Here is a 10,751-nt window from a genome sequence, read left to right on the forward strand (position 1 = left end):
CATTATAGATAAATTATTAAATAATCTCTCGCCCATTTCAATTTTCAGGTGAGGAAGGAAAACACCACTTGCAACCTTCTCATTCATTTTTGACCCATCAACAAATATTTGGAAGTGATTTTTATAGGTAATTGTATTAAGTTCTGCAAATTTTTTCTGAACAAAAGCAATGGGGGTTAAATCTTTATTCCATTTTGAAAATTCAGTATTTATTATGGGAAATGACCAATTCCATGGAGGGGATTGGGGGAAAGTAGGTGCAATAGACTTTGCTGGTACAGGGAACTTCTTTTGAATATTGGCATACTCATCTGCAATACCTCTATACATTGCTGGATTTCTTAACCAATTATGTAATGTGTGTGATCTATATGATTCAATTTTTGTAAGATGTTTTATCAAGAGAAAGCTACGTCTCTCTCTTATTGTTGTTAATCCACTCTCCATAAGCAGAAACTTGGTGCTTGTGGGTTTCCTAAGACCAAGTATGAGACGTATTATATCATTTTGTATTGTTTCGATTTTTGCATCTGTGTCTTTGCACAAGCACCATAGACAATGAGTCCATAGTCTATATGGGGTCTTATATGTGATTTGTAAAACTGGAGTAAGGTTTTCTCCTTACAACCCCAGGGTGTGGAAAGAAGTCTTTTTAGTATATTTGCTTTTCTATAACATTTTTTTATTGTGTTTGAAATGTGGAGGTGGAAATTAAGTTTTTGGTCAAGCATGAGACCTAGGTAATTAATATTATTATCTTCTGGAATAGTTTTTTTATTTAGAGTTAGTTTTGCATTAACATGGTTTCGCTTCCTGTGAAATTGGATTATTTTTGACTTGGTGGGTGCAATGGGTAAATCTGAATGTTGAGAGAATTTTTCAAACTGGAAAAGTGACTTTTGCAGATTTGACTGTGCTATCTGAAAGGTGTTGCCAGATGACCATAGCTCCAGATCATCAGCATATTGTAGATTCGTGTGGGGTAGGTTCATGTCCCAGAGATATAGGGCAAATAGGAGGCAACTGAGGACTGCTCCCTGAGGTAGGCCTTTGGATATTGTCTTTTGGGGTGAAGAGGCTGAACCAACACAAACAATGAAACTTCGCACTTCTATGAAGGATTTAATAAAGGATACTAGCTTGGGAGGTACTCCAAGGTTTGCAAGTTTATTTAAAAGGATTTGGTGGTTCACATTGTCATATGCTCCTTCAAAATCAAGGAAAGCTGCCACTAGGATATTATTTTTTGAGAAAGATTCATTTATTGCATTTGTTAGCAAAATGAAAGCATCTGTTGACAAGTGGTATTTCCGGAATCCAGTTTGAGTGTGTGGAATCATATTATTTTTCTCAACAAACCAGAGGAGTCTGTGATAAATCATTTTCTCCATTATTTTCCCCATCACAGGTGTAATCATTATGGGCCTATAAGACTCAGGGTTATCTTTTGGTTTATTTTTCTTTAGGATTGGTAGGAGGGACGAACATTTCCATATATTGGGGAACCTAGAGGATGCCCAAGCGTGATTATAACAATTTAGCAGTTCTTGTTTGTATGAAGGTGTGAGATTCTTTATCCATGTAGGGTGTATATTGTCATAGCTGCTGCTAGTTTTGGACCTAATATGATGTATTGCATTATTCAATTCCTGGATTGAAAATGGATTAGTTGTTTACTCGGATACTGGGAGTGGTTGGTAACTAGGGTTAATATGAATTGTTGACAGATTTCTTTGATTATTTAATGTTATCTTATTAACAAAAAGATTTGCAAATAGGTTATCCTTTTCAATATCATTGTCATAATGTGTATTATTATGTATAAGCTCATACAGGAGTGGGTTGGGAGAAGTCTTTTTCCCACATATGTGGCTTATGACTTTATGTATAATTTGGCTCATGCGTTTCTCTGGAGAGATTATTTGCAAAATTATTCCAGTATTTATATTTAGCATCTATTATAGTCCTTTTTAGATTAGATTCTGCTTGTAATTTTTTTAAATATGTAGTAGGTGTTGGTTTTTTTATGAATTCTGTCCTAGCTGCCTTTTTTATCTTCCATTTATTTAGGCACTCATTTGTCCACCATGCTTTAGGAATTTGTTTAGGGAATGTTTTCTTAGGTGTTGTCCTGGGGATAGCATGATTAGCTGTATTTATTAGTAAAGATGTCAAGGCTTCAGCATGTGTGTCAACTGTTGTGTTAGAAATGCATGAACTTTGGGTGAAACTTGTAATTTCATCATTTAGCTTATTTTGGAAAATAGACCAATTTGCTTTAGTGTTGATATATTTGGAAGTATGAGAAGAAGTTTCAGCAGGTTCATTTAGGGAGCAAACTATAGCAAAGTGGTCTGTACACAGACTATCAATTTTATTTATGTAAATTTTGTTCAAAAAATTCAAAGACACAATTTGTAGGTCAATTGTGGAGAATTTGGCACTTTTGGGGTTAAAATATGTATTTAGGTTTGGAGGGGTAGCAACAGCTAATTCATTATTATTTGAAATCATATGCTCAATAAATTTACCAGCTTTATTTGCTGGTTTATTCCCCCACAAAAGGCTGTGGGCATTGAAATCACCACAAATAATGATGTTTTTTATCATATTAGAATTATTTATATAATTAAAGAAATCCTTGGCATCTGAAGTTTGGCCATTAGGGTTATAAAAGCTTATTATGTAGGTTTTTAAATTATTCAGCCAAACACTTATACCAATTACATCAACATCATTTTCAAAATCTGGAAAATTGATGCCACAAAATTTTATATTATTATTAACTAATAAAGCTACACCACCTCCTTTTCTCTCTGAAGATCTATCCTTTCTCAGGATAGTGTATCCCAGAGACTTAATTTGTTGATTTTGGGTTAAATGAGTTTCCTGGAGGCAAGCAATATTAATGGAATTATTATTCATAAATGATATTAGTTCATTTAGCTTCTTTTCTGTGAGTGATCTTACATTCCATTGGAGTATTGATAAATGTTGTGTTGTTGATTTATTCTTCATATGACTGTGTATCAATGTTCAGCTTTGTTAAAAGTAAAGCGAGATATTTTTTGCTTGAATGAGCATGTCATCTGGGATGTAGATTTTTGCCAATTCTGCAATACTTTTTGTTTTCTGTAGTTGATGCATGTTCATGGCCTGAACTGCATTATAGTTTAGAATGAATAAGCATATATTTGGGGATTGCATTTTTGGTAGTGCATCCTGTTTGTTGGTTAAGGGATTGATTCCAGGTAGTGTTTCTGGTTTGTTTCTTCTTGGGAGGGAGGGCCAGGCTGGCCTCATCTCACTGGAAAACAAGGCTTGCTGGCTTGGTGATTCCTTCTGATAGGGATTTGAGCTAGGGGGCTTAGAAGATATTGTTTTATATGGGGTGCTTGATGCATTTGGGGCAGTTGTCTTGGGGGTTTTGGTTGGTTTCATTACAGGCTTTATTTGGTATTGTTGGGCAGCATTTGCTTCCATTGCTGCAAAGGGGTATGGGATGGCCTTCTCTGTTGATATTTGGAGTGTTAGAGCTCTTTTCTTGTATGCAGGGCATAATGATTTATTTGTAGATTCATGTGGACCTTTGCAATTGATGCATGTAGGCTGGGTGTATTTGCAAGTTGTCAGCTCTTTAGGATGGAAAGATTTACAATTACTACACTCTTGGAGAATTTCATTGCATTTGTTTGTCGTGTGTCCCAGTTTGAAACACTTCTGACACTGAATAGGCTTAGGTTTGTATTCCTTGTGTGGTTTGATTTGCCCAAATAGGAATAATTTTTCTGGGATATCAATTTTATCCTTTAGTGTGAATAAGAAGGATCTACTAGTTTTTAGACCAGTAGAATTAGGTTTTCCAAGTTGGGTAACATCCTCAACTGGGATTGTGTTTCCAGCCCTATCTGAGAGGCCTTCTTTTAACTCCTGAGTAGATATCTCTGGGGGAACATTATAAACTACAATTTTTGTTGGTGATTGTTTTGGGTTCCAATTAGATGCAATAATTGGGATATTCAGAAGGGATTTAAGGTTAATTATTGTATCTGCTGATTTCTGATCTTCTACAGCTATTAGCAGAGATCCATCACGGTTAATGTTAAGAGAGAACATTGATTTTAGCAATTTAAAAATTGCAACTCTTATTGCAGTGATCATTTTTATTTCAAAGGGGGTAGTGGGAGTAATTTTAAGGTAAATTCGTAAGTTTTTGGAGGGATGATCTTGGGCAGGGAGAGGGGAAATGCTTTTAATTGGGGAGATTTTTTTCCTTTTTTTAGAGCTTCTAGAGAGGACTTCTTGAAACCCATTATCATCATTTATGGTTGCATTAGGACCTACAGTTATCATTGTCCTATTCTCCGAATCGGAGCCATCATTAGAACTTTCAGATAATGTGCTTGACCAGCCAGGATGGGTATCTTTCACTATGGAATTTGATTTGGGATCTGGGGGGACGTTTTTTTTGGAGGACTTCTGAACATTGCCTATTGGAAAAAGCTTTAAACACAAATATAAAACTAAAATAAGAAGGGAAAATAGATGATATCAAACCGTCTGCACTATACTATGGGAAGGATAAACACCACAGTATAGCCCTGAGGATGACTTGAGCAGGATAGGTTTGGTACAACTACTGGTTAGAAGCGATAATAATCAAGAAAATATATTTCGATTTTCTTGTACGGTTGCTGAAAATCTTTTGCTTCAGTATATTTGAACTCAAACTCAACTGAACTCAAAACGAAAAGTATTCGATTTCCAAAGTATTCGACCTGCAAACCCATCTAACCCTTCAAATGCTTCTTCAATTTTCCTTTGGAACTCGTCTTGTGCTGAAATTATCCCAAAATGGATGTGTTTGAAGCAGTATCACGGTGTCAGAAGTGGGGTCAGACCAACCACACAGAAGCACTCCTCAAAAGCAGCCATGGATGTAGAGCAGCCAACAATAAACTGGGATGCCGCATGTCTTAGTGATGAATGGAAAAGGTTTGAAAAGAATGCCAAGCTCATGTTCAGCAGCCCACTGTCAGGGGAAGTCGGAGAACGTCATGTGCACCTACCTCTTGATATGGACAGGAGTCAAGGGACAAGAAATCTTTGACACATTCACAGTATGCAGTGATGACTCTGACAAGATTGAGGTCTATCTGACCAAGTCTACAAGAGAGATCAAATGAATCTAGAGACTGTTGAAAACTTCATTACAGAACTGAAAAAGCTAGTTAGACCATGTGGGTATGATAAACCTGATGAAATGGTATGAGACCATATAGTTTGTGGAATACAAGATATCTGAATAAGAGAATGGCTACTGATAAAGGGAGACTCTCTTACATTGCAAACAGCAGAACAGAAATGCAGACTGTACAAAACAACCCAGGCGCAATTGAAAACATTTGAAGGAAAAGAACCTACCATAAAGAAGGAAATAGACCTACTGCACAGGAGTACATGCCATTCTATGGAAAGAAACAAACAGGACCATAGATATTCAGGCCCTTGGAGATCCCAAGCCTGCTATTTCTGTGGTGGGGAGGTCATTCCAAACCATTTGTGCCCAGCCAAAGGGAAGACTTGTGCCAAGTGCAAAAAGCCTAACCATTTTGCACATGTTTGCAAAAGCTTGAGAGCTGTTGATGCTGTTGCAGAGGATAACATCAGTAATTCAGGATGTGAGGAGACAGAAGATGAAATCTTCCTGTATGCGATTGAGACAATTGATAGTAGGGATGAAGCTTTTGTCATGCTTAGTATCAACAATCAGATTCCAGTTCATTTTAAACTAGATACTGGGGCACAAGCTAACATTCTCTCTGCTAAGTACTTTGACTTACTTGAACCCAAACCAGACATCATGCCATCAACTCAGAAACCAACCAGCTAATGCAGTTTCAAAATTCCAGTGAGAGGAACTTGCCAAGTCAAATGTACTTACCTTTCATCAGCACCAAAAAATTGCCTTTCTATGTAGTCAAAGCCAACTCATTACCAATCCTTCAGATCCAGCATTGATATCAGCCTAGTGAAATTGGTGATGAACATAGAAAATGAACCATCCATGGATAATGTCAGCAACACTGTTGAAAAATACAAGGACCTATTCAAAGGTATTGGAAGATTAGAAGGAAAATGCCATTTTTATTTGAAGGAGAACAGCATGCCAAAGGTGCATCCACCAAGAAAAGTGCCTGTATCTCTCAAAGATAAGCTGAAACAAGAGATAGACAGAATGGAGGAACAAGGTATAATAGAAAAGGTAATCACACCCATGGAATGGGTAAATGCCATGGTAGTTGTTGAAAAAAAGGATGGGAGATTAAGAATCTGTGCTGATCCAGTGGACCTGAAAAAATCCATCAAGCACCCATTCTACCCCACACCTGACACCATGTAGTGTTTCTTGATTCAAGATTTATTTAGACCCAGGCACCTACAAAATAATCAAACACAAACAAGGGCAGCAAACACAAGCAAGATAAGCAAGCATCAACACAAGCACAGGTACAAGCAAAAGATCATATTGCTTCACCCTTCTCATAAAAAAATAATTTAGTCACCTTAAAACAAATCAGGCTAGTAGACAGGCTGCATTAATTTCCAAGTAAAGAGTTCAAGCCCAATCCAATTTTTTAATGGTCCTTCAGTTGGATTTTGTTTTTCTTCAGTTAATATAATCCTTTAGGACAAGCTACTTCAAAAGACTAGTTTTTTAGAGGAAGTATTTGCCAAAATTGTTGAGAAAAGCCTAGTGTATATCAAATTCATAGCACATATGCAATTAGGGATATATACTTGAGCATTAGGGGAGGAAGGGGTAAAGTTTACTGATATTTTGAAGGAATAATATAAGTAAGTCTTTATGAAATGTTCTAAGCAGGTATCAGAGCTTTGTAGTGTTTCCTTTAGGAGACCAGAAATGCTACAATAACTAATTAAAATAACTACAATAACTAAAAAAAAAAAATTATTTCATGATCAAATATAGAGTAGTTCTAATGGTTTTGATGGGTCAAGGAACCTAGTCACAAAGTAGGAACAAATAAAAAACAGACAAAAATACATCAATAAGAGATGTACATTGTACTATTAGGAGGAAGTGGGGTGAATTTGCAAGTGAAATTATTTATATATTTGAAAAAAAGCACAAAAAATGCATTGGGTAATGTGTTCAATTTGTCTTTGTGTCAGTAATGGAATTTTATAAACTGTGTAATTACCCTAAATTAAACAAAAAAGGCTACAAGCTTCAGAAACTTTATAGCCTAGCCTAAATCAGAATTGATGAAAATAGCAAGGCTCAGATCACCTTTTGGTAATTTTTTTGTTATTCATATTATTGACTAACAAATAAAGTAAACATACCACTCAATGCCTTTTTTTATGCTCTTTCTAAATATAATAATCTTTTTTGTCAGAGATGAATTCTACCCCCACCCCTATATATACCAATTCAGGGTATATATTTACACATTAGGGGGTGGGGATAAATTTTATTTCTGATATAAATGAAAGGTAAGTTTCAACCTACCCCTACCCCCTAATGTTCAAATATATAACCTGAATTGGTATATATAGGTGTGGGGGGTGGAATTTATTTCTAACAAAAATGATTATTGTATTTGGAAAGAGCATAAAAAAGGCATTGAGTGGTAGCCTATGTTTACTTTATTTGTAAGTCAATATAATAGCCTATGAATATAACAAAAAATTTACCCAACTTTTTTGGGCCTAATTTGAGTAGTATGTACCTAGCCTAGATATATTTCTTAACCTTTCAATTCTGTAAAACAAAGAGGCCTGGTGTAAAATGTCATCAAAGGTCAGCACCCTTTAGATGAGGAAGGAGTGAAAGTAGGTACTTCAATATACCTTTCCAGGCATTCATTGAGGCTCTGAATCTATTTATGAAACTTTCAATCAAATAACTCAACTAGGCCTAGGCTACTTTCCAAGATCAACAGAAGCCCCAAATCTAGAATTTTATCAGCTAGGCCTAGCAGCCTGGGATAAGTTATATTTCTTTTTTTTCTATCTAATTTCTACCCTATAATAAACCTTAACTTGACCCCATGGTTAGTCCTGTTCTGCAGATTATTCTGTATTTTATAGATGAAAATAGGGTAGACTAGGTTATTTGAAAATGTTACCTCAAAATGGAATTTGGCCTGCTGACCATATTTAAGTTTCCCATACTTAGAGCTTTTCAGATGCTCTAAAAGCCTGTTTCTGGAAGATTTAGCAGACTCGTCACTTAAAACTTCTCTGACATCATAAGACTTCATAAGGGGCAGACCAACATACAGTTCTTTGTTATTTTGGGTCATTTTGGTTGAAACTTTATTATTTTAAGTCATTAATTTTACTGATTTGATTGAAGGGCTCCTCTCACACTCTATAAACTCATGACAAGAACTAATATCAGGCTATGGATAAATGCTAGGTATGAAAGCATAAACTTTTTGCACGTTAATTTTGACTTTAAATCACTGACTTTTATTACACCACTGCCAATATTTCATAATGCAAAAAACTAAAACTCTGAGCAAATTAACTAAAAAAGAATAAGCTTTTGCAAGTTAGTTACAATAAGGTTATGATATACTCGCGCTCCCTTTCTGAGGTGCAGCTATTAAAGTGCCTTAAAACTGAAATAGAAGATTATGATATATCTGTGGCATGATCAATCTTCTTAAAAAACTCAAGCTAATTGGCTCAACTGTAAAATTTTAATTCATTCCCAGTCGTCTTGGAATCAAAGGAAACACCACAGTTGCTGAGTTATATAAAAACACATTCTGCCTTCTGCACATAAGTCACAGACCAACTTCTTTCAAGGAAAATCTTTGACTCAGACTCAAAAGCGTTCCAAAAGCCTGCCATGCAGAAAAGTCTGCCATACAGAATTTTGCCAAAAAAAAGACGAGACTCAGGCCCATTTACTGACAAATTTAGAGCTCCAGAGATAAATCTAAAAACATATGCCAACTGCGGCTGCCTTGACCATTCCAGAGTCAGGGTACAATACCAGCAGCACATTCCCTTGTGCAACTAGAGATGGACCGGCAAATCCCAGAGGTGGGTCTATCTGGGTCTCTTTGAGCTTCTACGATCTTACAGACTGCTAGACATTTTGTAGCCGCTGTCATTGCTTGAGCCTCTATGAAGTCACTATTTGTTGTTACTACTGCTAGCATCGACTGGATATGGAAAAATAAATAAGCCAGAATTTGTAAATACCTGAAACCCCCTATTTTAAAAGACGAAAAAGAAATGAAATTTAAAAGCGGCATTAGAACTCATGGTCTGTAATATTTAAAAAAAATCACTTCAGCACTTTGTATTTGTCGCTAATTTCTCACTTTGTATTTGTCACTAAGGACAAGGCCGGATCGACTGGATGCGGGGCCCAATCGGAATTTTTTGTAGGGCCTCTCTACATATTAAATGTTTAAGTAAATTCAAATACAGCATATATATACCACATTTTCATTTAACCTTTAGCATAGCTGTTTATCTCTCGCGATATTTTTTCCAAGAAATCTGTTGGATTACGACTAATCTAATAATTTAAAAGATGTGAAAGGAAGTTCTTTAACATTTCCATGAGAGCCTCGAAAGTAGCCTGCATTTGGCTATATCAATATGGTTCAAAATCACTTTCAGCGGTCTGTGATGAGCGTGCTGCTATATTGATTTTTTGATAAATTTGTTCGGCTATTTTGAAGCTGAAAATATTACAACTCTTTGTTGTTTGAACTTCACTTACGTTGAATGAAGCTCAAGCGAAACACTAGTTCCAGTTTGATACTAGTTCCAGCCCCTAAGTAAATCATGCTCTCCAATTTCGTTTTTGACTTGTTCTAATAGTTGGTTTTGCTAATATTATAACTGCTTATTTCTTTGATCTTTGATTTCGTTATCATTGCTTCAGACGTATTTTCAGTGCCTTTTCCCTCAGCTGCTTGGGTTGGTCTTGCCACTTTTGATGGTCTAGGTTTTTCATTATTACCTGTACATTTACATTTATCACGTCGTTCTCTTGATCTTGCCTCATTTGATGGTCCATTTTGTTCATTTTGAGCTTATGCTTTTGTCTTTTTTGCACTCATTTCGTGCTTACGTTACTTTACGCTTGTGTCCCCTAGATATTATGAAACTGCGGAAAATGCCTTTTGAAATTTACATCACTGATTATGGACACATGAATTTACATAGTTCTAAATTTTTGTTCTACAAATTCTTCTAAAACGGTTTTAAAATCTATTTTCCAAGCGTCTTCTTTTTTAAACAACATAATTGCTAAGCTATTTAGTCTATTTTGTTTTATTGCTGATATCAGATAATTTTCTTATTGGTTTTAGGCTACAAAATAATCTCTCCAGAAGAAACGCTTACTGGAATTGTTAAGAACATTTCAAAAGTTCGAGAATCAATTGTTCCTTTTGATGGCAACGCGGGGCCCTTTCAAATGCGGGGCCCGATTTTAAACAGTCGTTCCAATCGTCCTTTATCCGGTCCTGACTAAGGAATATTGCTAACGATGCTTGTTTTATTAAATATTTTCTAACCAAGTTAAGGTATAATAAGAATTTGCTACAGTAGTCATTTAAACGTGCCTTCGTCACCATCCTCTTAAAAAAAAAATGAATTTTTAGTTAGGGGTTTGAAACGTATGCAATATGTTTCACTCATATGCTGAATTGATTTTGAGGTTTTCATTAAGGTCATTTTTCTTTTTGGGG

At 35.7% G+C, this 10,751-nt stretch overlaps 1 protein-coding gene across 1 annotated transcript in view; it reads right to left on the reverse strand.

The window, feature by feature from the left end:
- The window catches only part of LOC148954706 (uncharacterized), a 116,731-nt gene extending 108,248 nt beyond the window's left edge, over positions 1-8,483 (reverse strand). The window contains exon 1 of the mRNA XM_089087210.1: positions 8,157-8,483. Within this exon, the coding sequence (XP_088943336.1) occupies positions 8,157-8,333 (177 nt within the window). The 5' untranslated portion in view covers positions 8,334-8,483. The remainder of the gene's footprint in view (positions 1-8,156) is intronic.
- Between the last annotated feature and the right edge of the window lie 2,268 nt (positions 8,484-10,751).

Source organism: Artemia sp. Qi Xiang Cuo, chromosome 3, assembly GCF_049724085.1.
Source record: "Artemia sp. Qi Xiang Cuo chromosome 3, ASM4972408v1, whole genome shotgun sequence".
NCBI classification, from domain to species: Eukaryota; Metazoa; Arthropoda; class Branchiopoda; order Anostraca; family Artemiidae; genus Artemia; species Artemia sp. Qi Xiang Cuo.